This window comes from Podarcis tiliguerta, assembly GCF_965153285.1.
Source record: "Podarcis tiliguerta genome assembly, chromosome: 8".
Lineage (NCBI taxonomy): Eukaryota > Metazoa > Chordata > Lepidosauria > Squamata > Lacertidae > Podarcis > Podarcis tiliguerta.
This window is the reverse complement of record NC_139541.1, coordinates 48,176,824-48,203,123: the sequence shown is the minus strand read 5'-3', so window position 1 is coordinate 48,203,123 and position 26,300 is coordinate 48,176,824. Positions and strand designations below refer to the sequence as shown.

General features: G+C 44.9%; 1 protein-coding gene across 1 annotated transcript; it reads right to left on the bottom strand.

Annotated features, from left to right (window-relative positions):
- Nucleotides 1–1,080: 1,080 nt before the first annotated feature.
- LOC310683103 (galanin receptor type 1-like) lies at nt 1,081–21,733 on the bottom strand. The gene is made up of 3 exons (XM_083452642.1): nt 20,608–21,733; nt 10,265–10,330; nt 1,081–3,927 (listed from the first exon to the last, which is right to left on the bottom strand). The coding sequence occupies exons 1-3, from the start codon at nt 21,295–21,297 to the stop codon at nt 3,610–3,612; spliced, it is 1,074 nt and encodes a 357-aa protein (XP_083308768.1). The 5' UTR covers nt 21,298–21,733; the 3' UTR covers nt 1,081–3,609.
- Between the last annotated feature and the right edge of the window lie 4,567 nt (nt 21,734–26,300).

The window sequence follows — 26,300 nt, the reverse complement described above, 5'->3', positions numbered from 1 at the left end:
CTACCCGAAGCCCCGGAGCGACTGCTCAGCGCGCCGGGGGTTTGGGATAAGAGGCAGCTCTGCGCAAGCCAGGGGAGCCCTCTCGCGGCTTGCGCACAGCTACCCGAAGCCCCTGCGCAACTGCTCAGCGCGCCCAGGCTTCGGGGTGCAGGCAGCTCTGCGCAAGCCGGGGGAGCCCGGGGGGGACTCCTGTGGGTTCCCAGGGCTTGCGGATAGCTTCCTGAAGCCTGGAGAGGGAGAGGGGTCAGTCGCACCGACCCCTCTCGCTCTCCAGGCTTCAGCGAAAGCCTGCATTCGCCCCATAGGACGCACACACATTTCCCCTTCATTTTTGGAGGGGAAAAAGTGCGTCCTATAGGGCGAAAAATATGGTAATTCCTTTGATTTATTTAAAATATATTGCTAGCAGGGTAGGAGTTTGGGGCCTCTAACCTGGGCATATTTCTTCCAGTACTGTAGCTGCATTTGGGCCACTATAATGAATCTTCCCTTCTTTTCTCTTGGAACCTATCTGGATATTATTAGGGTAGGTGACAAAAGGCAGGAGTCTTATGGCTCAACAACTTCCTGCCCCTTCTGCTCAAGTTGCCTTTTACAAATTGCAATTTTCTTTTTGAATTAAGTCCAGAGAAAGGTTGGTGTGGATATTTAGACAACCTTTCAATTTGAATAAATTCAGTAAACATATGAATTAGAGACCAAAATTTATCCCATACACCAGGATCCAGAAAGGCTAGTTCAATGCTACCTCTCTTATCACAATTGGAGTTTCCTAAATCCATGGAAGCTTTTACAATGGCTTGAATTCCTGCTTGTAGTTCAAATTTTGTTTTTGTTATTGTGCTGGGTTTCTTTACTGGCCAGTTATGAATGGCCACCTGCGGAACATCTGGGGACCACTTTCTATAATAATTCTTGGGCTTTAGACTTGCCTCCTCGTTTATTACCTTTCCAAGTATGACCTTCCAACTCTACATTCTATTATTCTATGCCAGTCCCTGAAGCAGCACCATGCAGGATTGATAGCTAGTTGATTAGGGCTATTTTTCTTAATAATAATAATAAAAGCATTGAGACTTATTGAACATGGAGTCACACAATGTTTTAATAAAGCGTTTTCCAATTTTGCACAGCAGAGTGAAGCAAAGGACATTCCCACTGCAGAGTGATCACAATGGTGTTTCTCATTTTTACGACAGCAACACAGTGTAGGAAAAAACACACAGCCTGGTGGTTAGTCTGATGCATTCAGATAATGCACAGTAGCAGGTGTGTTTTTTTACATGAATATTTATTTATTCATTTATTTAATATACTGCCCTATACCCACAGGTCTCAGGGCGGTTCACAGAATGAAATAAAAATATATACATGCTCAATCACACAGTTTGCAGGCAGTGCCTCTGAACAGAAAGAGAGATTGGTGCCTTATGGAAACCACAGTGAAGCTCAGCACAAAATATACATGTGTCTAATGACATTTTCTTAACAGATGCGTTGCTTCTGCCTTTACCATTCTCCTATTTTCTGATTATTCTTGTTGCCTCCCCCCCCCCCCGTTGTCTCTCCCATGCCCTACCAGATCTTAGCCAGATCTGGTCTGCACCTGCATCTGCCAATTAACATGATTACTGTAGTCTCTAAGCTGTGTAGAAGCTGGTTAGCTCAGTTGGTTAGAGCATGGTGCTGATAACACCAAGGTGGCAGGTTTGATCCCTGTATGGATGCATATTCCTGCATTGCAGGGGGTTGGACTAGATGATCTATGGGGTCCCTTCAAATTCTATCATTCTATCCTTTCAAGTAAACCAGCACAATAATGACAAAAATCAATTAAGACTGTAAAATCATAATTCCTGCTGAACTAAAAAAAGTCTTCAGTAGGTGCCGGAAGTTCAGCAGGCCTGCTTGACCTCAACTGAAAGGAAGTTCCAGGAAACTGGGTCTACAGAACTGAATGCATGGTTCCTGGTGACTGCAAGCCATGCATCTGAACTATGGAAGTACCACTAGAAAATCTCTCAAAGACCCCAGTGATCGGGCAGGAATATTATGCACAGCATGGTTACTTTTTGGAGACACAGCTATGTGGACACAGGTCTTCATGGCAAGGTGAAATCAGATCAAACTCTCTTTCTGATTGTAGAGATTGATCTATTTAAATTTTACCCTCCAGGGGGCTCTGAACATAGTCCTTGGATTTGAGCAACACCATCACAAAAGCAGAGGTTTGTGATAGACTTGTTCATGTTGTCAGAACTGTGCAGGGAACTGGTGTCACATCAACACTTTTCACAAATGAAGCTGTGCACATTGTGTTTCAAATGATAAATGTGCCACTTAGACATATGAATTGGGCCATCTGGGCTATGCCTGGGCAACCTTTTCTGCAGGATATGGAATAAGCACAGAGGGTGGCATTGGAAGCAAAATGTATTAGAAGCAGATTTCTGCTTCCTGCAAATCAAAGTGTTTGTTTGTTTAACTGGAGATGGAGAAACAAGTTTCTAGTCCTTATGGCTATGAAGTTATACTTAACAGTATTCAGGCAGGGCATGCTGAAACATCAGAACCCAGAAAAGTAGCTGAAATAATTTTCAGTGGTTGAGAGGGAGGCACCAGTGCCCTAACTGGCTCCTTCCTATTAATACCCAAACCAGAATAAATAACACAGATCAGTTTTTTAAATAAATTATGCAAAAAAGAGTGACTATGCCAATGTACATTCTGCATCGAAAGGGCAAAATTATTTTGGGCCAAAAATTCAAAATGTCTTGGTATGTGTAATACAACATCTCACCATGATATAATCAAGGAAGCTTTTCACAAATGAGGTGGTGGGGATAAAAGTGAGCTTTAGCACTATGGATCCATAGCAACAATTGCCTTCCAGTGTGGAATGCTGAACTAGATGGGCCTTTGGTCTGATTTTCATCCTCTTACCTTTATTATCTGTCGCTGCTAAATAGACTTACTTCACACATGAACATATCTTTCTATAAGACATTACTACACTTCATGAATAGTGAAAGCAGATATGTGTCCTGCTCCACAAAGGACAGCCCTTACTTTAAAGGGTTTTGAGGTCCAAGTCCAGTTTAAAAATAAAGAACCCTAAGAAGGGTACGGATAGACTGGGAGGGTTTGAAGGTACCTGTCAAGAGTGAGCAGGCCCACCAGTCACTTGGCCAGTGTCTTCCCCACATTGTACTTCTGTTGAATTTACAGTGATTCTAAATTCATTCCTATACACCAGCATCCTCTTTTGGGGCAGGGTTTAAGTGGCTCCCTTACTTTCAGCTGTAAACCACAGTTAAATCTCAGCCTGTAGCAGCTTTAGGTGCCACCCCTCCATAAAACGTTGGAAACATCTCAGAAAGCTGCCACTCTGAAGCCACAATTATGAGCGATGGTGGTGATGAGGAATGGACAGCTCCTGTGAGTACCATTAATGTCACAGAGGGAACATCCAGAATGGGTCTGCTTCCCCCACCCCTTTCCCCCCCATCCCTTTTGAGATGAATCTGTGCCTGTGCAAGGAATTTCTGGGCACTGCTGCGTTTCTCTTTTGTTTCTTCCTTTGCTGATAGCTCTTCCTCCCCGCCCCCGTCACACGTTGGTTGTCGAGTGAGAAGTGGAGAAGTTCTCCATGCGGATCCTCACCATCTTCTCCGCAGGGGGCGGCTGAAGGAGGCCCTTGCATGTGAAGACTTGCCGGCAGGCTGTGCGGAAATTCTCCGACAGGAAAGCGTAGATGATGGGGTTGATGCAAGAGTTCCCATAGGCTAAGCAGTGTGCGATGATGCGAAAGGTGAAGGAGATATCGTTCAGGGGGAACTTCCCAAACTCAGCCCACATAGTGATGATGTGGTGCGGGAGCCAGGAGATCAGAAAGACAGCAACCACCAGCAGCACTGTTTGAGCGGTCTGGAAGACAAAAGCAAACAAAGGTTTTCAAATTTTAATAGTGTGTTTTGATAGTTGTATAGCCTGCCCTGGGACCTTAGAGTGAAGGGTGTGTAATTCTAACAACAACAACATCAACAACACAGAATGGGGTCTGGCTATTATAAATTATTGCTACAACTAAAACAGATTTGGCTGACTTTGGGGGATGCAAATCAGCCTTCTCCAGGCTAGTGCCCTCCAGATGTTTTGGCTGCAACTACCTTCAACCTCAGCCAGCATGGCCGGTGGTCGAGGATGATAGGAGTTGTGGTCCAAAACATCTGGAAGGAATACATGTTTAATTTGTGTGCAGTTGCACAGCACTGTAGGTTGGATAGTTTTTTTACACTTCTATCATTTTTTTTTATTATTTCTAGAGCCTGCCTCCCAAAATTCTGTTCCACTCTCCCCGTCCTACTTATAACACAGAGAGACAGTAACAGAAATAGCACACGGTAAATTTGCAAGAGGCATTTAACAAACCATTTGTACAAAACAAAGACAACCTCCACTTATAACCAATTACAAAAGAGAATGTTATAAAGAGGCGGTACTGAGAAATGGTCAGAAGATGCTAGAATAATCATCAATCTGGATAGCCTTATCACCATCTGGAACACATTAAATGGAAAATAGCTGCAATTAACTGCTGAACTTGGTCAATGGGGGGGCTAATCCTCTTAGCTGTTTTGAACAGTCTAACAACCCATTAATTAGCTTCTTTCCTAATTAGCTTCATGCCCAAAAGAAAGAAGTGTCTTTGTTTTCCCTTTGGATCCAGTGTGGGGTGGAGGGAAATAGTGTTTGCTAATAGCCAGAAGTCTAAGAACACTGCACTGCAGGCACAGAGCTGTGGCACCACCACAGGCAAGTCATTCTCTTTGTACATATACCTGTGGGGGCTCATGCATGGGCAGAAGATAAGCATCCAGGGCTTGGCTCTAAAACTTTATTTCCCATTAGCAAAACATAGCTGTAAACATGTGATTGAATTAGGCTGGCGGGAGATGACTGCCAAGAAGTTTCTGGCTGGCAAGGGAATTATTGGAGTGCTGGAATGCTGCTGCTTTGGGATTCATACAGCCTGCACGCTTGTTTTCCTACCTGCTCAGCCTGTCTATCTATAAATACCAGATGTCTCCAGTTGTAGTCACCTCCTGCCTGCGTGTGGAATGCTGAACTAGATGGGCCTTTGGTCTGATTTTGCAGGGCTGATTTTATTTTATAAAGGCTATCAGCGGCTACCAGCCACGGTCAGAGGCAATAGGCATTATGCCTCTGAACGCCCGTTATTGGGATTCACTCATGGGGAAAGGGCTGTTGTGCACAGGTCCTTCTTACAAGCTCCCTGGTTGGTCACTGCGAGAACAGGATGCTGGGTTGGAAACACAGGAAGTTGCCATATATATATACCAACACAGACCGACTGATCCATCTGGCTCAGTACTGCCTGCACTGACTGGAAGCAACTCTCCTGGATTTCAGATGGGGGTCTCCAAGCCCTGCCTGGAGAAATCAGGGGAAAAAGATGCCTGATGCACTTATGTTCTTAGCCAATGCCGTCATAAATAAAGCCTCACTGAGTTCAGTGAAGCTCACTTGCAGGTAATCAGGCAAAGAATTGCAGTCACTCTGATCCTAACAGTTTGGCTATTATTTCATGCTTCCTTTAGGGGTTTGTGGCCCTGGGTGTGTATGTGTTTTTGTATGATGGTGATGATGGCCTGCACTTCCACTCTACCATTAGCAGGCCCTGATTTGGAATTTACAGGATGTGTCAATTACAGAGGATTGAGGTGTAGTCCCTGGGAGGGATGACGGTGGTAAATCAAGGTGGGATTGACTTTTTGGTTAAAAACAATAAACCTTATGCATGGTCCTATGGACATTAGCTGGGTGTAAAATTTCATCCACTGACCCCTATGGAGTTTTGACAGCCCTGCTCAACATCCTGGTATAGACTGCATTGCCTTTTAGCACTGGCTTCTGTCGTGTGCCTGAGTGTAATCTCAATTTGAGTCATCATTCAAACATCACTGCAAAAGTGCAAACCTCACATGGGCTAAAGTGCTGTTGGAAATGCATCCTAATCATGTTGCTTTGGTTACCTGTGTTTGGCTCAGAGAACAGCCATTTGGAGCTATGTAGATGTTCGACAGCACATTTTGGTAATTCTGGAAAATAATTACAAAGCAGCTTGTGGAGTGGAGGCAGGGAAGGTGAAGCACACGTGAAGAAAGGGCACTCTCTGTTAGAGAACCTGCAGCTGCTCATAAGAGCCCAGGAAGGGCCCTGCTGGATTTGGCAAAGACCCATTGAGTCCAACATCTGCTCTCACAGTAAGAGGCAACCAATTGCCTATGGGAAGCCTGCTAGTAAGACCTGAATAAAGCAGCGATCTCTCCCATGTGGAAATGGGAAGAACTGAACTTAAGACTGGAAAAAGGAAAAACCGATAAAGATGAATTGCAAAAAAAGAAGAAAAAGGAGAAACCGAGAGACTCTGAAATTGACCGATTCACCCATCCCTGTCCACACATGCACAGGTGGCAGCAAGCAGAGAGAGAGAGAGAATAGGAGAAGGCACCCTTTGCTATTGGGAAGGGTTGGCAATGGAAGAGGCGGCGCTCATTCTCTACAAAGAGGAGTGTAAACATACTTACAAAATGTTATGGAGCAATCTGCCACAAAACTGAGACCAAAACTCAAATATCTGTGCTGAATGTGCTCTCTCTCTCCCTCCTTCCCCCCTCCCCACCTCATCTATACCAGAATAATAGGTGGCAAAGTCTGTAATCATATTATGGAATGTAATATCACTAGAGAGCTAATGGACAGAGGAAGGTAGAGCAAGGAAGAATATCTCAGCAGAAGATGCTCCAAATGGGGAAATGATTTTTAGATTCAATCCAAACCAATTAATTCAACTTCTGCCAGTCGTGTAGCCCAAAAATGTAAGAGCTGCAGAGGAAGAGCTGCATTGCAAAGACCAACCACTCTTGTTTAAAAGTGCCACCAGCCAGTTCAAAGTATAAGAATCATATGCTGCTCATGGGAATGTGATCACAGTTCACATTCATCATTTTGAGTCACCCCTCTAAGAGCGCTGCAAGAAAGTTTGTTGTTCCCACTTGTTGCAGATGGGAAGCAGATGCTAAATAGCTGCCCTCTGGCAAAAGCTGCCATCCAACCTCCCATCAACATTTTGCAGATGGCAATGGGGATACTCTGGGAGGACTTGTGACTCACAAGGATGGATGAATCTGCCAGTTTCCATTTCTCCAAGTTTCTCATTTTCATTTCAGCGTAGGTTGCAATTTTTAAAAAGTCCTCACAAAAATGTATCAGCATTTTAGTGTGCATTTCTCCTAACATACACATTTTTGAAAGCATTTTCCGCTAATATAATGCCTTTGTGTCTGTTATTGTCAGCAATATATGCATTATGTACACATGCACATTGTAGTCCATGTGTTGGTAACCTGAAGGCTGGATTACTGTAATATGCTGTATGTGGGGCTGCCCTAGGGCCTGGTTCAGAAGCCCCAGCGGGAGCAGAATGCAGCAGCCGGACTACTGATGGCAGCACAACATGGCTAACAACATGGGGCATCATTGTTAAAGCATCTGCATTAGCTGCCCATTTGCTACCAAGCCAGGTTCAAAGTCCTTGTATTAATTTGACCCCTAAGGCCCCAAGGGCATTTCTCCAGGAGCATTTTGGGAAATTAAAAATGGAGGACTGTAGCTATCTATTGTTGCCCCAAGACCAAAGCACCAATGTCAGCACCCACCATTAGCTGCTAGCCACCACAATGGCTATGTTACGTTCTCCCTCCACTGTTGGGGGCAGTATGCCTCTGAACAGCAGTTGCTGGGAATTGCTATTATGCTTGTGTTCTGTTTGTTGGCTTCCCATAAGCAAAGGGTTCGGCCACTGTGAGAACATGATGCTGACCTAAATGGCCTGATCCAGTAGGTTATTCTTGTGAACTAATGCAGAGTTTCCCAAATTCGGGTCGCCAGCTGTTTTTGGACTTCTGTTCCCATCATCCCTGACCACTGGTCCTGATAGCTAGGGATGATGGGTGTTGTAGTTCAAAACCAGTGGGAGACCCAGTTTTGGGAAACCCCGGTCTAATGTCTGTAGGCAGCCCTGCACAGTTCCTCTGCCAAAGGAGAGAAGAGTCACTGGCTATTCTGGCTTGAAAGAGGACGCTATATGGGACTATACGGTCTGAGTTATGATCCTGAAAACAGAAGAGCAGCACAGGCAATATGGCTCACATCCAGGATTTATTCTCTCCCCCTGGATACACAAGTTAATCCCCTCATTTTTCCTCCTTGAAAGCTGTTTGAATGTTTAAAGCCTGGCATTGAAAGAACACAGCGTCTGCGACGAATGGAGAATGATGTGTAAGTTCTGTGTATGTGGCAAAGTACAAGACGGCTCCATCCTTCTGTTGTATTCAGTGGAGGCCTGTCTACGGGGGTGAATGGGGCATTGCCCTGCCATGCTGTCTGCCCCATGGGTGTAGTCGGGGGGGGCAGGGGGTAGCTGCCCCCCCAGATCAAGTAAAACAATAGAAATATTTAACTAATTGACCAATCACATCAGTTCTGCCCCCCTAACAAAGTCCTGCCCCCCCCAACAAAAATCCTGGCTACACCCATGGCCCGCCCACAACCTGCTTCCCACTAACTGTTTTCTTACACCCAGGGGATAGTGCTGCCTGTTAGCTTCCTCCTCCTTAATCTCATTATTCTGAAGTTTTTCATCCCTTCAGAAAGGTCTACAGCACCTGAAGAATTCAACTTTTTTTAAAAAAATACGCATGTTTCCTTCCCTGCTAGAAGAGGAGAAATGTGCAGAGGCTAGAGAAAGAACTGTGTGTGGTGGGTTGTCCTATTTGCCATCCTTTAGACTCCCTAAGAAATTCCAATCAAAGCAAATCTGCTGTAGCCTGGAACTAGGTGTGTGGGACACAGCTGGAAGCAGCCTGAGCAAGCTCTCTCAACCTTGACACCTGCCCATAAAAGTAAGCCTAGAGATATAGGTGGTGCCAGCATCTTGCAGGAACTCTTCTTATTACAGTGGTACCTTGGGTTACAGACACTTCAGGTTACAGACTCCGCTAACCCAGAAATAGTACCTCGGGTTAAGAACTTTGCTTCAGGATGAGAACAGAAATGGCGTGCCGGTGGGAGGCCCCATTAGCCAAAGTGGTATTTCAGGTTAAGAATGGACCTCCAGAATGAATTAAGTTCTTAACCTGAGGTACCACTGTATGAGTTTTTGGCATTGATTTGTGAATTTGTTTAAGCCCTGAGTGAGAGCCAGGGTGGATGGGTGGAGTCGAGTGAGAGCTAGGAGGCTGAGAGGTGTTGCATGGGAAATGGTGTCAGAAAGGCAAGGAATTGATATCAGTATCTATACTGTAGTACAGATATAGTCTAAAGAAATAGAAAAGATAATCAAACTTTAAAGATAACTCATCACCAAACCACAAGGATATATTTTGCCTATAATTTGGCAGCTTTTTACCTACTCTGGAGAATAGATACTACTATTCCTGCAAATGACAAGACAATAGCCATTTTTTTAATTTCCCATCATAGTGAATGAAACTTCATTTTGTCCAAAGTGGTTTCTGCTGGGTAGAGCATGGGACTCTTAATCTCAGGGTTCTGAGTCCCTTGTTGGGCAAAATATTCCTGCATTGCAGCAGGTTGGACTAGATGACCCTCGTGGTCCCTTCCAGCTCTACAATTCTAAGATTCGGACCCCAAGCCAAATAAGGCAGTCTCCAAAATACTTCAGACCAAAGCAAGGTGTTTTCTGACATGCTGAATTAGGTTCCCAACCAAATCTTGTGACAGGTGCCCACCCCTGCTCTGCACCTTTTCCTGCCTCTTCAGGCCACTCATTTGAGATGGGTGGGAGCTCTGCTCCCCCGCTTGTGAGCTTAAATGTATTCCAACTTTAGACGTCATTTCGACAGAACAAGATAAATGTCTCTGGAGTTTTACATTTGTACAGCTTCCAAAGGTCACCTGGATGAAGAGACAAGCGTCTGCTACAATTTATTAATCACATCAGAATCAGAATCAATCACATACATAATTGGGAAGGAAACAGACCAAAACCACAAGCCATAGTCACGCATCTAAATAGTGATCTGGTATATGCTTCTGATGGAGCATGATAGAATAATTTTACAGGGCTCTGTGATCAGTTATACTTTAGTGCTGGGGCAGGCAATATTTTGCTTGCTAACGTTCCCTGGTAATTGGATGTTGTTTTCTTTTAATTTACCTTTCTTTTGGATCTCTCTGACTTCTTGGAAATATTCTTCACCTTCTTTTGAAGATGGCGTATAACCTAAGGAAAGAAAGGAAGAAACCTGCTTTATTGCACAATAGATGTTTCTTATTCCACTGCATCAGGGGTGTGGGGTACCCTAGGTCAGGGTGGGGGGCAAGGGCAGCCTTCTGGCCGTTTCTTGTCATCTCCTGGGACTCTCACTAGGTCACCTCGCACCAACCCTGTGCTCTCCTCAGGTGACTTTGCCTGGCCAGAATGTGGTGGTATTAATTTACTCATACCACGAAACAGCTAAACAATAGTTTTGAAAACAGTACCGAAAAACCAGCTAAAGATAGGTTGAAAATAATGCATAAGGTAGAGCCCTTTTCACCTAGCTAGAAAAGTTAGGTGAAACAAAAATGTTTTCAGTTGTTTTCATAAGGACAAAAAAAGAGTGCCTGTCATATCTCCACAGGTTTGTTGTTCCACAAAACAGGGGTAACCACACTGAAAGCCAGTCTTGGAAAGGGATTGGTCCACCTGGAGCAACCCAGAGCTGTCAAAAGTGTGTTTTGTGGAGGGTGGAGGGAAGATATTAAACATGTGGTCAAGGGAGGGAGAGGGGAGGGGGAAGGAGATCATGCAAGCAAAGACTCTCTGCCAGCACCATCTCCTTCCCCCGCCCTCCTCTTTGCCCAACTGTATGAAATATCTCTATAAAAGGCTCCTCATGGCTATGAAAGGCCCCTGATTTGGTTCAGGGCTCAGGTTGGATCAGGCATGGAAAGATCCAGTCCAAATTGGGACCCGATCAGAATTGCCAAATTGGGTCTTGAACCAAATTGGGCCTCCAATCCAGCTAACAATGCCCTTTCCCAGAGCACACTATTCTGTCCCACCTCCATTTTTACACATGTAATCCAACATTTCCCAGCAGTCACCTGTGCCCACCATCCTTCCTACCTTAGTCTCCCTCCCATTGCCAGCCAAAAATAAATGTTGTACTTCTATGAAGCTCGAGGTCTCCACAAGATTGCTGCTATCTCCCTCTTCAGCATGAATGAAGCTGCTTTTGCTACAGAAGGATGAAGGTCAAAAAGTGAGGGTCAAATTCAGTGTGGCCTGGGTCACATGGTTGGCCGCTGCATAGCTGATTTTCAGAACCAAACCGGTGGCCCTGCGGAAGGGCCAGACTCTGGAGTGTGCAGGAAGCACAGGGTTCAACCCTTTGCTCCCAGCCATGGCCCCTGCCAGAATCAGATCTGTCCCTCTCCCACATTGATTCGTTTATCTAGGCTTATATGCAATTTGTACATAATCAATTTAGTTCGTTTTTAAATGTTGAGTAGAAATGATTCACATGATGTATTGCCTCTGTTGCTATAGCCCCTGAAGACAGCTTTTAAACAATAATTGGCTGAAATACGTTGGGCTGTTTGGAAAACAAAACCCATGTTTTCAGCATCTTAAGACACATTGTTTTCTGCTTTGGGGTTCATTTTGGAAGCTCTCTGCTATTTGCGTTTCTCATGGCATTGATGCAATCCCAGGGTGGGCAGTTGGATCTGGTTGGTGGGTCAGGTTATTACATCCCCCAGCACTCCCCACCCTATAAGCCAAATTTAACAGGTGGCCATGGTAGTAGTCCAGTCTGGGAGTGACAAGTGCATGGATAACTGAAGTGAGATCTGACCTTGTTATTAGCAATGGGGAAAAGTGGTCTTTTGAGTTGAGCTTACTAGGGGAGTGTGATGGACTAAAATTGTGACTGACATATTTCGGTGGCAACCATTCAACTCAACAATTGGACTCAGCCATCCGACTCCATTCGAGGGTGACTGTGTTTTGTTTCATATATTGTGTCAGATAGTGTTTATTTGACAGATTCTGCTTTGAATGTGTTCTGGATTGAATTTCTCCCCCTTCTCTATCCATGGCTACTAGCTGGGATGGCTATATGCTACCTTCACGTTTGGAAGCAATATTCCTTTGTGGATGAGACTAGGCATAATGCTCATTGCGTGAATGCAAATAACATGCATTCTTATTGTTATGACAACAGCAGCCTTTCTGAAGCAGCTCTCTGGATTTCAGTTGAATCTTCCACTGACGCTAATGTGGAATGCACAAAAATGCTTTGGAAAGGTGATTGATCATTGTCTGACCATAGCAAGGAGAGAAAGCATTCACATTGCCTTCCCAGTGGTGTTGAGGTTGTTCAGGCTCCCCCGGAGCAGCTGTTTACATAACAAAATCCACATGACTTAATTGCATTCATGTAATTAACATGAGATTCCAGTCTGGCCCTGATTTGCCAGTTGCCAGGGAACAACGAGAGGATAAGCCCATTGCCCCAATGTTCTCCTTGCAGGCTTTGCCCAGGTATCAGGCAAAGCCCCTGTGGGGAAGAGGATGCTGGACCAGTTAAGTCTCTAGTCTGATCCAGCTTCTTGGGTTCTTACATGTCAGGTGCAGGTATATAAATGGAACAAATTGAGTATGCAGATGGGTAAAGCATGTCTTGTAAAAACAGGAATGGTTCTGTCTCCTTGGATATTCAAATAATGTTGTGTACTGGCTTCTATTTATATCTTTATATTAGAGAGCTCTTGCTTCTCATCTATGATCTCTAAATAAGAGGCACAGCCAGTCTCAGCAGGTGTGTGTTGCTAAGTACAGTGGTGGGCAGGCACCCGGCTTGTGTCGTCTACTTAGCTTTTGTATGGGATCTCTGGCAGCCACCAACTGGAACCAAGTGAAGAGATAACCAATATGGTGCCCTCCAGATGTTGTTGGACCATATGGTGCCCTCCAGATGTTGTTGGACTCTGCCTTCTACCAATCCCAGCCAGCAGGACCATTGGTCAGGGAAGATGAGAGCTGGAATCAAAGTCCAGCAACATGCATCTGGAGGGCACCATATGGACTTCCCCCTCACACTGGCTCAGTGCAGCAGACATACACTCACAGCTGAAGAAGGACGAAGATACTTCTGAGCATTATGCTCAGCCCAGGGATTCATTCTTGTGATCTACTTAATGCAGGTTTCAAAAAGATCTAGAAGTAGATCCCAGCCTGCTTTTTGCCTACCCAAGGCTTAGTAGATCATTACACAGGAAGGTGCCTGTCAGTGAGTCATACCACTGGCCCATCTAGCTCAGTATTGTCTATACCAGGTATGGGGAAGCTCATTCCCAAGGGCCAAATGTGGCCTAACAAGCCTCTCTATCTGGTCCTCCAAACCCTCCGGAGGATACCCCCTACCCCTACCCCTCACCTTCCCAGGCTGCCCCCTTCGCTGACTCTGCTTTGCACCTTGGGGGTTCTTGCCTGGCTGGAATGTGTCCTTGAACTATGATGAAACCTTTTGCTTCCCTGGATAGAGGATGATATGTTTTTTGTGATATAGTGGTATATAAATATATCTGTAAATAATAAATAGATAAAGAGGGGAACGTGCAGAAACTAAGCTACTGTGCAAAGGTGGCATTTGCATTCATTGCTCTGCCCACTTTTGTTTCTGGCCCTGCCCAGCACTGGCATGTGGCCCTCGGAAGGTTGCCCAGAAGGAAATGTGGCCCTTGGGCTGAAAAAGTTCCCTCACCTTTGTCTGCACGGACTGGCAGCAGCTCTCTGGAGTTTCAGGCAGAGGACATTTCCAGCCTTACCTGGAAATATCAGGGACTGAACCTAAGGCCTTCTTCATGCAAACCAAGCAGATGCCGTCCCCTGAGCTATGGCCCTTCCCCTCGACAGAGACTTTTTCTTTTTACATAGCTGCTTGTAAACAAATGTCTATTATTTACTTTCAGGTAAATAATCTCTGCATAAAGGTTTTGCTTTTATTTAACTCCATTCCAGGATCAAGATAAGGTACGTTAGACTCACTGGAGATTTTATTTTTATTCTTTTAAAGAATGACATTAAGAGGGGGGGAATTCATGCAGTGCACCAACAAAATTTAGATTAACCTTTTGAAAACGCAGTTACAGCAAGCACTGTAACCAAGCAATGAATGTGCTTAACCATTAATGCTAGGAGACTTTACGTACTTAAGCCAATTAATTAAAAGAAAATCCATCATGTATACCTCTTGCTGGCATACTCACACAAAGCAATGAGGCAGAAGGCAATCAAACTACTCCCAAGCAGCCACACTACAGAATTTTTTGCTTGGAAGGAAACATACATTCATTGGCTCCAGTCACCTGCCTGTCCCAAAGTAAGACTGATCACCTTTCCTTCGATTGATCCACATCTTCCCTGCAGTGTTGGCACCTGAGGTGGGTTTACAGTGGAACAATATGCTCCTGCACATTAGTTTGCTGTATTACCCTCATTACAACCTGGGAGGTAACTTAGGCCACTCCCAGTGACTTGTCAAGGCTTCCTAACTGAATGGGGATTTGAACATGGGTCTCCAAAGTCCTAATCTAACAACTACATCAGCCTAACTCTTTGTCACAGTTTTTCCGCTCGTGCTCTTCGCTTTGCTGAACGTTGCTGCTTATCATTTTGCTCATCTTTGCACCTGGCCCAGCACCAAGAGTCAGCATAACTGGGTATCTGCGGAGAGTCCACACAACGACAAGTCGCCCTCCCCTTGGACTTGTTGCAGTGAGGAGGTGGAGCCACTCAGGAAAGTGGAAGTGACTCGCCAGGGGGAGCATAGCTGCTGTTCCAGCTTCCCAGCAGATGGGTCACTGCTACTAACTGAGAGGAAGGCAGTACTGAGCAAGGTGAACCAATGGTCTGACTCGCTATAAGGCAGCTTCCTAGGTTTCTATAGGTTGCATTCAATGAACAGGCTTCCTACCCTTGAAATAGACCAGGGGTCAGCAAACTTTTTCAGCAGGGGACTGGTCCACTGTCCCTCAGACCTTGTGGGGGGCTGGACTATATTTTTGGGGGGGAGGATGAACAAATGCCTATGCCCGACAAATAACACAGAGATGCATTTTAAATAAAAGGACACATTCTATTCATGTAAAAACACACTGATTCCTGGACTGTCTGCAGGCCAGATTTAGAAGGCAATTGGGTTGGATCTGGCCCCCGGGCCTTAGTTTGCCCACCCATGAAATAGAGGATGACTTCAAACAGAGGACTGTCTTCTGTAAAGCAGGACACACAACCACCTGAGAAAAGGCAGGCAGGTGTTGAACTAGTCTCATGACTGAGCACGTATGTAAAATAGGACCTGTCGTGGTTCAGGAATAGGGGTGGGGTTCATAAAGCCAAGTAGGCATGTGGGTACATTTTGGATTTGACTCAAGCCTAATGCTTCATAAGATCTGCACAGGTGTGCATTAAAGGGGAAAGAAAGCCCACTCTTATTGTCTTCAGTTCAATTAGTTTGCTGCATTAGCATCACCCGGGCTGGGAACATGGATTATTCAAGGTAGTCCCAGCCTCCGTGGGAGACAAATCTGACTCAATACCTGTCATGAAAAGGACATTTTATTGGGGATCAAGTCCATTAGACCTGACCTTCTGTATTTTGTGATAGTGGCACTCCCTGAGTCCCACAGGAAGGGAAAGGAGGAAGTTCCCAAGATCTTAGCTGGAGGGGAAGAAAAGAAATGAGGAAAGGAGGCGAGATAAGTTTAGGGCTGTACTCTTGTGGAAAGGGAGCTATTCTCACTCCATTCCTGTCTCTCTCACCCAGAAGGCTTCCACCTTCCTCTGCCCTTGATATACATGTCTCCAGCCACACCTGTCTCAGAGAACATAGTGGCCTAGAAGGGAATGCAAGGGCTGCTTTCCCTTCTGGACATTGTCAGAGAGGACCAGGGCCAGAGACAATAAATATATTTTACCTTCATACATATTATATTCCCTGTGGTCTTTCCAAAACTTATTTATAAACTATGTAGCGATTTGTGTAACCAGGTCTTGTCCCAAAAAAATTACACAAGAATGATCATAGCTATTTCTCTCCTTGGAAGCACACTATGTGCTAATGTAATCCACTTGCTTGATAGAATTTGATGCGAGCAATTTCACTGCTCCAACTATTACCTGCAGAAGAAAATGATATTCTGCAAAGGATCTTTGTCTGAATTTTGCTCAGAAAGAAAACACATTAAAAAGTAGGACTGCAAAGTTTAATCAATTCAGAAACTTTGAATCAGCTGAAATGGTGTCCCTAAATTATCATGCAAGATGGTAGGTACACACACACACACACACACACACACTTTGTACAAGGTAATCAAAACATCATGTATCATAAGATACAGTCTTCTGATGACACACTTGTACATCACCTAAAAATAAAGGGAGCACACTTCTTGCTTCAGAACTACTATCTTATTCATATGCAAATGGAATGAAAACTCATATGATGACTCAATTAAAATGTTTGTAACTGGTTCATGAGGCCTTTTTAAAAACAAACAAACCCCACAACACCACATACTGATGTGGTAATGTGAAGAACTGTACTTAAGATTGGGGGGAGGGAGAGAAATTGAAAGAAATTGAAATATTCACACATCCTAACTGGGACAAATGGTCTAAGGGTGGTAATTGAGAAGCCTTGGAGAGAATATGTGGCACAGGGTTATGGGAAGAGATAAATACACTTTGAGTGTCTCTCACACTCTCTCTTAAAAATGCTTTAAATACACAGACCTTCCACTACAAACAGTCACAAACAAACAACATTTATCTCCTCATAAAACAACACAGGCTTTCCTTCAATTATTGTTAAAGGTGGCTCTCAGACATTGGAACTCCCTGCCCCTTGAAGTACACCTGGACCCAGCTATTTCATAGGAAAAGGAAAAGGGAAAGGTGTATATTCTTTTGCCCAGGTCTTGGGAAGGTGAAATGATGGTTTATTTTCTGCGTATGATTTTATTGGTGGGCATTTGTTTTAATGGTTTACTGCCTGTTGTGTTTTATTGTTTTGTAACTCATTCTGTTACCTTTTGTGAAGGTTGGGTAATAAATATGCTAAAATAAAATAAATAATGTTGGAAGTGGCATCCTCTTGTGAGCTGCAAGAACAGTAGGCAGAAGTTTGTGTGTGACTTTTTGCTAATGCTAGCAGCTGGTCCGTATAGTTAAAGCTATGGTTTTCCCAGTATTGATGTATGGAAGTCAGAGCTGGACCATAAAGAAGGCTGATCGCCGAAGAATTGATGCTTTTGAATTATGGTGCTGGAGGAGACTCTTGAGAGTTCCATGGACTGCAAGAAGATCAAACCTATCCATTCTTAAGGAAATCAGCCCTGAGTGCTCACTGGAAGGACAGATCCTGAAGCTGAGGCTCCAATACTTTGGCCACCTCATGAGAAGAGAAAACTCCCTGGAAAAGACCCTGATGTTGGGAAAGATGGAGGGCACAAGGAGAAGGGGATGACAGAGGACGAGATGGTTGGATAGTGTTCTCGAAGCTACCAGCATGAGTTTGACTAAACTGCGGGAGGCAGTGGAAGACAGAATTGCCTGGCGTGCTCTGGTCCATGGGGTCACAAAGAGTCGGACACAACTAAACGACTAAAGAACAACAACAAAGCAGCTGGAGAGAAAAATAGTACATCTTGCTCTGGGCGGGACCCAAAGATGAGTTTGGGGTTTTCCTGGAAACTGAATGCAGAAGGAAGACCTGTGGGAGTAATAATGCCATGAGTCCCTCCATCTTATACTCTGGTTGTATATATGGGTTAAAAAAAACCATATATCCTAAAGACACCACAGTTTCTGCTGATCTTTTTCAAAAGAAACCAAACCCACACAGGGAATTCTGAAATGAGTGCAGAAATTGCCTCTATTCACAAGTTTGCAAGTCCTCAGGACTGGATTAACTTCATTCAAGCACAAGGAGGCAATTGCTGGCATCCTATGCCCTTTTAAAATGTGCTGGGGGGGCATTAGGTTTTGGTTTTGGTTTTTATTATGTATTTTGTGGTTTTATATCTTGATTTTATTCTGTGAATCGCCCTGAGACCCCCAGGTATAGGGGCAGTATATAAATTTTTAACAACAACAACAACATCAAAACTGTGCATTTCTGTCGCTAAACCCACCTACCTGAGTGTAAGCCCCATTAGGACTTCCTTATGAGTAGGCCTGGGGTGGTATTCAGTCTAATTCTACTGAAAGTAGTAGGTCATTCAAGTTAATAGGCACACTAACTTGGGTTCAGTCATTTCAGTCAGTCTGCTCTGAGAAGGAGTTATTTGATTAGGATTTTCTACATTGCAGGCATGTTGTGAGGTCCAAAGCATCCTGAGATTGGGACTTAAACATTTGAGTAAACAAACTGGACTAAGGCTGCTGTCCTAAACTGACTTACATAGGAGTGACCCCCTTTAAATTCAATGGCACTTACTTCTGCAGGATCCTGTCCTACTAAGCAGTGGCGTAGCGTGGGTTGTCAGCACCCGGGGCAAGGCAAGTAATTTGTGCCCCCCCCCGCTGCACTGTCCCTCCCCCAGATAGTCCCTCGCTCTCTCTCCGCACCGCACGCCTGGCACCCTCCCCTCCACAGTGGGCGGCGACCTGGCGGCTCGGATCAGATTCGCACAGCCAGCACTGCAGTGAGAGAGAGTGAGTGAGCCAGGTAGGGGCAGAGAGCTGCGAGTGCGAGCCGGTGCGGCCGGCCCCCCCTGCACCCCCCACGCTACGCCACTGCTACTAAGACTACCTTTCTGCACTTCACACCCAGTATCTCAAGGCTCTCTTTAGCCCCTCAAAGCAATGAGGCAGGTCCGTTTGTTCTGTTGTACATAGGATTTCAGGGATGTTGTGTTGCCCAAATCACATCCAAGGACGGGAGTTACTTTTGAGTAAACATACTACAACAACTACCACAACAACTGCAGTTCCAAATCCGGGAGTAAGCACGCATGACAAGCCACAATCCGATCTGTTATTTTGTTTTGTTTTTTCCAATGGCAGGTGTTTATGTAGATAATGTTAATAATACTGCCCTGTTTCCTTTTCAAATTGGCTGTACAGGCAACGTGCATCATGAGACAATTGTCTAGCATGCAATTAAACTAGTCATAATAATCGTGGAAGAATAGGAATATGAAAAATAAGAATACGAGTAAGAAAAATAAATCCCCTCTGAAGAGCTACAGGGTGGGGCAAACTATTTGCCTGAATCCTAACTATGTCTACTTGAAAGTAAGCCCCTTGGAGATCAGTGGGGTTTACTCTCAGGAAACCCTTTGGACATTTGGTCCCCCCGACTTAGGGAATAACCTCTGTCTAAGTAATGCACATGGCACATGCAGCCTTACAGCACCAATCCTCAACATGTCCATTCAGAGAGAAATCCCACTGAATGAATGGGGAAATGAGAGAGCATGAAAAGGGAGAAAGACCTTCTTTTGATAGATGCACATCAGAAGGAAATGGACAACAATTCACACCCCTAACTGCAGCTCTGTTCCCCCACCCCCAGCAATCCAAGGCTTCATCAGCCATAGAGATCCACTAGAATAGCACCAGTAGCTAGACTGGTGTAGCCCAGGAGTAGCACCAGTTAAGGGTTACCTACCAATATTAGAGTTAAAGTGTAGGTCCCAGTTCCTGAGCATGGCCAAATCTCTATGGGGAGGGCTTTGCACACGACATGGGGAGAATGAACATAGACATGCAGCAAAATTTTGGGGAGGGATTTGGTGGCAAGTGGTCACCTTTGGGGGCCACACTGAAGGCATTTGAGGCTAGGGATTGGCCCTCAGGCCATGGGTGGTCCACATGTGCAGTAAGAACCACCTTTCTCCTTAGACCACCATCCGTAACTTAGCATTTGCTGCAAGAACCCCAGAAAGTGTCCACCCGTGAACACAATCCATTTGATGCTCATCACTGTCCTAGGGGACTTGGAAAGGGAGAAGAAAAAGGGAAATCTTAGCGCCTGTATTTGGCTGAAGCAAAAATGAATGTAGAAAATAACGGGAGCCAAGGCAGTCTACAAGAGAGAACAAAGCAGAAAAAGAGCAAGAGCAGGAAGAAGAACATTTCTGGAAAGAAAGCAGTGAGGTGTTCTGCCAGACATCCAAGGGAGGAGAGACCTGTACATAGCTGATGGAGAGAAAGTATGAAGATGACCATGAGAAAAAGTGCAAAAATGGAGACAATGCCCCCCCCCACTCCTTAATCTCAGATTTTCAAGAGATCTAGAGACATAGCTAACTTCAAACACCCTGGGATTGCCAGTGGCGCAGTTTACGTGGTCTTAGACCTAATGATCTTACGCAGGCTGTCAAAAGAAGTTCTGGGATCAAGTAGTTGTGGTTTAAACTAAGCCACAGAGAAGATGTCTGTGGCAGCATTCCGAAACCTGTTGCCAACCACCCATCTCCATCCCCTCTTGCCCCGACACCCACCTTGGCATAGCAGCAGGTGATGAGCACCAGAGGTAGCAGGTAACCCACCACCAGAATGGTAACCTTGTAGACCTGCTTGGCCGCCGGGTTGTCTGCCCAATGCTCCCAGCAGAAGGAGCTGTTGGGTGCCTGCCGGTGGCCTCTCATGAGGGCCTGGTGCTGAGCCACCGGGATGGCGATGAGCAGAGACAGGAGCCAGATGACCCCCACGCCCAGGGTGGCGTTGCGCTTGCTGCGGATGCAGAGCGAGCGCTTGGCGTGCACCACGGCGATGTACCTGTCCACCGACATGGCCACCAAGGTGAAGATGCTGACCAGCATGGTGGTCATGACCAGGTAGTGGACCCACTTGCAGAAGAAGGCACCGAAGACCCACTCGGGCAGGGAGTAGATGGTGGCCTGGAAGGGGACGCAGAAGACGAGGAAAGAGCAGTCTGCAATGCTCAGGTTGAGGATGAAGATGTTGGTGGCACTGCGTGATGGGCGCCCACCTGGCCGGAGATGGCCAAGCACCACCAGGACCAGCATGTTCCCCACCATGCCCAGGAGGAAGATCACCCCAAACAGCACAGGCACAATCACCGTCTCCGGGCCACTTCCAGATACGCTTGGCCAGGAAAGGGAGGCGTTGGCCTCTTCGAACCCAAAGTCATGGCTGCAAACGGTAGCATTGCTCACAGCTTCTTCCATGGAGCCAGGTCACTTGATGGGATGCCCCCCACACCCTTTTAAGGGAGAGAACTACCTTTCCTTGGACCCTCCAGGAAAAAGAGGGTGTCTGCGTGTTTTGTCTGGAGGTTTGGGAGTTCTTGGACCCTGGGGCAAAGGCTTCTCCTCCAGGATGGAGACTTGTTGGATCCCGAATGCTCTCTCTTCAGATACCTTCTCCAGTGTGGTGGTGGTCAACGTCAGTGATGCCCCACGAAAGGGTGTGCTGGACGAGAATCTTCTGGGTTTGGTCTTTGCTTGTCACTGGAAGCCAAAGGTCAGCAGTAGGAGGAGACAGCGTGCGAGAGAGAAAGAGCTAAAGAGACCTCTGCGCTTGAGAGGCTGTTGCCTTAAGCCTCTTCCAAAGATCTGCGGCTGAAGTGTTGTGAGCCTAGGCTGAGAGTGGCAGACTGAGCCCTTTCCAGCTCCTCCTCCCTTTGCTTTGTAGTCAGAGGGAGGGGAGAGGGCTGACAGCTAAGCAGATGAAGTGCTGGTATAGTGGGTGTTTCTACCAGGGTAATCAAAAGTATTGCCTTTTCCCCAATTTCCCAAAATCTACAGTGCAAATTAAAAACATGTTCTAGGGGTGGGGCAGAAATTCAATTTAAAGGTGAAGCTTTTTGCATTTTCCAGAGCAATACACAAACCTAAACACAGCTGTTCTTTGAAATTTGCATTTCTCTGAACGTTACAATGCAGTTCTCTAGCCATGTATATAAAAATGCATATACTAGGGCTAAGTGTGCATAAAAATGCATATATCAGCATGCAAATGTGAATCATCTTAGGGAAATTGATTTGCAAATGTGTGCATATGTGGCAAATTTGCATTAGAAAATGTGTATATTGGGAGAAATTTGCACTAAAATGCTGGTGAATTTTCATGAGGACTTTTAAAATTATTTCATGCAAACTGATGTGGAATGGTGGAGAACTAAATGTATTCTTAGAAAAGTGAGAAACTGAGAGAAATCAGAATTGACAGATATTTCAGTCCTTCTGCTGGCTCACTAGGCATTCAACTTTCTGTGCAGTGTTAAAGAACATGTACACAAAGGAGGTCTGTATCTTTGTGTGTGTCAATATTCTATACAAGAAATGCAGGCTGCCCAGGGACCTGAAGAAATCCAGAGCAGGGAATCTTTTGAAATCTGAGGGCCACCTTCTCCAAAAGAAACCTTCTGGTATCCTACCTGCCTGGCCCCTCAGGTCTAAACCACGCCTTCTCCCTAGGTCATGCCCTTCCCTGGACCTGCTGCACACCCAATGAAGCTCATAGAAACATAGAATTGTAGAGTTGCTCGGGCTCCAAAGGGTCATCTAGTCCAACCCACTGCAAAACAGGAATCACAAGTAAATAATTTTATGTCATAGCATTTATACACCATTTGATTGTAAAAAAGAGAAAAGAAAAGCCCTTAAAGCAGTTTACAATAAGATAAAACTATAAAGTCAAGACAGATTTACAGCAGTATTTTAGTTTTTTAGATTAAAATATACTTTTTATTTGGCTAACTTTTGTTAACAAGTATGTAAGCTTTCCTGCTACACAGAACTCTTCAGTAAGGAAGAGGGAAGGAGGTTTCACAGCCATGGAGAGAGAGCAAGGCAACTCATTAACATTAATTCAAATACATTATTATTTAGCCATTCCCATTCCAGTCCACTCTGTAATGGCCAGTAATTTTATAATTTAATACATCTATCAATCCCTTTTCAGCTAAATAATGTCTTACAATACAAAAACCTCACTCCCTTCCGGTGGGTCCTGGCCACTCAGGCTGCTGTTCTGCCCAATAGTTCTGTGTGCTCCTGAAGCTTACAACAGTATTTCAAAGCATATGTCCCCCAACAGATGGCCATCCAACTTCTGTTTAAAAACCTTCAATGAAGGAGAATCATTTGGGCAAACAAGGCACATTTTTTTAATTATTTTTTTTTTTTACAATTCGAGTATATATCCTGCAGATTCCTGCATTGCAGGGAGTTTGACTAGAACACCCAAATCCACTTTAATTGCATTCTGGAATACACCTGAATTTCTCTGGCAAAATACTGACAGCCTGTAGATGGCCACAAGTGTACTCAGAAGAAATAAGTTCAGTGAAGCTTCCTCCTAGTTAAGCTGGTATAGAATTGCAGCCTTAAGTTACACAGAGGCTGCAATTTTCTGCTTTCATCAGGAGCAAGAATAGAGTCTTAAAATGTACTGCTCTCTGAAGAAAGCGTTCCGGCTTCTGACACATTTTGCTGCTCTTTCAGCTTTATATCATTATGTCCTGCCTAAAGAAGCAAAGGAGATTGCTTCATTAGGTGTTGAAAAGTGGAGATAATAAGGGAGCTGTCAGTGAAGGAATATGTAAATGTCAAATAAGGTGGATGGCTGATCTGACTGGAAAAAGCCAAGAGTGACTAAGGTAGGGAAAGCTGAATCTATCAATTTCAGTTTCTATTAGTTTCACATTTTTTTCCACTTTTACAATTCACTTCTCCACATTTCTACATAAGCTTGCACTGATAACAAAAAGTCCTCAGGAAAATTCTTCAGCATCTTATGGCAGTTCGTTCCTAATATACACATTTTTCTATGCAGTTTTGACTAGGAACACTTATTTGGCAAAACCATTGTCCACCCCCCATAAAAGAAAGTACTTTCCCTACAGAACACAGCTTGCATTTATGGTATGCTGACTTAGACGGCTTCGAAACAGGAAACCAGACAAACTTTTGAAGAAGGCTGGGTCTCTCCATGGATGCTTTCCACAAGAGCCATATGCAACCACAGCGTTCAGAGGCTGTGTCATTCCCTCTATGTTTTCAGTGTTCGGAGCAGAGTGTCAAGGCTTATGTAGCCAAAACAGTACCATCCATGCACAGGACATATCAGCAGCCGAAGGAAAACTCCAAGTTCTGCAGAAGTGCAGAGCCCAGTGCAGTCTGAGCTAATTAAGTGATTGTGGAATGTTGTCTGGCTGTTTGAGAGGATGACCCGACAGGAGAGAGGGAATGGAGTGTCTTAGAGCGGGGCATGGCTGGCTGAACCGAAACACTCCATAGTGCAATAATTTGTTACAGGTTGAGCTTGAGTCTCTCAAAGCAGTTGCTGGGCAACCACAATGAAAAAGGACAACAAGTGTGCACGTCTTGCTTGTGGGCTTCACAGGTTGTCCCCTGTGGGAAATTGAATGCTGGCCCAATCCAATTGGTTTTCATTTTATGTACCTCCCCTGCATGTGAGAATGTCAAGACAGTTGTGTAAATTGGCTAGAGCCAAGATTACTTAGCATTGCTTTGGCTCATTTTGATGCTGTTTATCTGAGCATCAGGGAGTCATGAATTTCTGAAATGCTTCTGTTTGGGTTTCTGGGCTTGATTATGCACTCTGCAGACCTCCCTTTCATCAGACCTTCTCAAAAGCACTTTAAAATCAGGCAAAGCATGTCATAACGCTGCAGTGGAAAAGGTACTCAGTATATTTACCTACAGAGGTGGGGAAATGGTTAAGTGGACTCCTCTGGGAACAGAAGCCACGAACAGCAGGAACTCGGATAGAACATTAGCTAGACAATTTGCATTAGAGCAATCCATGCCATGGATTGAGGTGGAAATAGCTGTTAATACCTCTCTCCCATTCTCATTCCCAACTATCTTAGGGGTCTGGAAACCAAGTCCTATAACAAATTATTTGAAAGAGCCAGGTATGTTTAGCTCAGAGAAGCAAAGGTCAAGGGGAGGCATGAATGGTCTTCGAATATCTGAAGGGCTGCCACACAGAAGCAAAACACAGACCAACAGATGAAATTGCAGGGAAGATTTTGGCTAAGTATTAGGAGAAGCATCCTAACAGGATCAACTGTTTTAACAGTAGAGCAGTCTATCTTAGTGGGCTGGTCAGCTCTTCTTCTCTGGGAGAGAATTAAGCAGAAGCTGGATGGGCACCTGTCAGGGCTGCCATTGTTGCATCCTGCACTGCAGATTATGCAAGCGAGGCTGGACGAGATGACTGGTACAGTATAGCTGCCTGCCTGCTTCTCTGGGTATCATCTACCTGTCTGTCTGTCTGTCTGTCTGTCTATCCATCTATCCATCCTGGCTAATACCTTTTTGTGCAAGTAGAACAATCAAAATCCAAACCTCACAGGTTTTCCTAGTCTACTGGTTTTCTGATGCCTTACTCTGGCCCACTTTTGACCTACCAGACTGAAGGTTTTTTGTTTTTTCAGTAACATGATTCCCCTTAGTTGTTTGGGGTGGTTTTTTTTTAGAACTGTTTTTATCGGCTATAACTGCCTCTCATTTTATTGCATTTGTAAATGTTTTACGATCTATTCTGTTAATAGTTTTTAAATTGAAGCTTCCCAGAGTGCTGTGATTACAGCAGAATGACAGAGCATACATTTGACAAGTCAATAATGGTCTCTGGGAGAAAGTGAAAAGATGTACCCTTGGGGATTTGTGGCTAAGACTGGGGTGGGGGGAGCTGCAGTGGGCTTTGTGCTTGCCACATGTGGCAGGTTTGCCCCCCTCGAAACTGTGTCCTGGATTGCAACTCACATGCTTTGTCCCATAGGATGAATGAGAGCTAAGCCAGCCACTGTGAGTTTAGAACAAGACTCTTTCCAAGTGCTCCTGTGATGGCACATTGTTGACAACAACAAATATAGTCACTGAGGCATGGAGATGATCCAATGCAGAGAGGAAATTACATTTTATAGTAACTGCAAAGCAGCCCTGGCAAGCTATAAAGGCAAATACTGAGAATTGTTTGGCCATGAATTGGTAATACCCCTTTTGGGAAGAGGAGACCAGGGGCTGGTAAGGAGGTTAGAGGCATCACCCTCCACAACTGCCCAGGCTTCCCCAGGAATGTTCTTATACTAAGTTACACTACACAGCTTTCCTCAAACCTGGTGTTTGGCACTACAGTGTCCATCAGCTCCAATTCGCACAGCTGTATTATCTACTCCAGTGTAGCCATGCTGGGC

What these genes read in the sequence shown, in the direction of transcription:
- LOC310683103 (XM_083452642.1), bottom strand. Translation starts at nt 21,297, where the DNA reads ATGGAAGAAGCTGTGAGCAATGCTACCGTTTGCAGCCATGACTTTGGG. An exon ending in TCACCTGCTGCTATGCCAAG is followed by an intron (nt 10,331 to 20,607) that starts GTGGGTGTCGGG and finishes TTCTTTCCTTAG; the next exon opens with GTTATACGCCATCTTCAAAA. An exon ending in CAGAGAGATCCAAAAGAAAG is followed by an intron (nt 3,928 to 10,264) that starts GTAAATTAAAAG and finishes TTTGTCTTCCAG; the next exon opens with ACCGCTCAAACAGTGCTGCT.